Source organism: Carlito syrichta, unplaced genomic scaffold, assembly GCF_000164805.1.
Source record: "Carlito syrichta isolate Samal-C Ts95f unplaced genomic scaffold, Tarsius_syrichta-2.0.1 Scaffold307093, whole genome shotgun sequence".
Taxonomy (NCBI): Eukaryota; Metazoa; Chordata; class Mammalia; order Primates; family Tarsiidae; genus Carlito; species Carlito syrichta.
In genome coordinates this window covers 198,632-199,247 of record NW_007251189.1, presented here as the reverse complement: position 1 = coordinate 199,247, position 616 = coordinate 198,632, and the positions used below count along the sequence as shown (strand labels likewise).

Sequence of the window (616 nt, the reverse complement as noted above, 5' to 3'; positions counted from 1 at the left end):
TATTTGAGCCTCTTCCCCTTCCATTCTAGGCGGCCGCGGGCCCCGCGGAGCGAGACCACCTGTGAGGGCTGCCGAGATTGGCGGAGGCGGTCATGTGGGCGGTCACGTGCTGCGGCGAGCTCCGTCCAAAAGAAAATGGGGTTTGGTGTAAATCTGGGGGTGTAATGTTATCATATATCACGCTACCTCGTAAAACCGACACTGAAAGCTGCCGGACAACAAATCACAGGTCAAAATTATGAGTTCTTCGTATTATGTGAACGCGCTTTTTAGCAAATATACGGCGGGGGCTTCTCTGTTCCAAAATGCCGAGCCGACTTCTTGCTCCTTTGCGCCCAACTCGCAGAGAAGCGGCTACGCGGCGGGCGCCGGCGCCTTCGCCTCCACGGTGCCGGGCTTGTACAATGTCAACAGCCCCCTCTATCAGAGCCCCTTTGCGTCCGGCTACGGCCTGGGCGCCGACGCCTACGGCAACCTGCCCTGCGCCTCCTACGACCAAAACATCCCCGGGCTCTGCAGTGACCTCGCCAAAGGCGCCTGCGACAAGGCGGACGAGGGCGCGCTGCACGGCCCGGCCGAGGCCAATTTCCGCATCTACCCCTGGATGCGGTCTTCA

General features: G+C 60.2%; 1 protein-coding gene across 1 annotated transcript in view; it reads left to right on the top strand.

Moving 5' to 3' along the window:
- Positions 1-616, top strand: part of HOXA7 (homeobox A7) — a 3,301-nt gene that overhangs the window by 1,328 nt on the left and 1,357 nt on the right. Inside the window, exon 3 of the mRNA XM_021715418.1 lies at positions 30-612. Coding sequence (XP_021571093.1) covers positions 239-612 — 374 coding nt within the window. The 5' untranslated portion in view covers positions 30-238. The remainder of the gene's footprint in view (positions 1-29; positions 613-616) is intronic.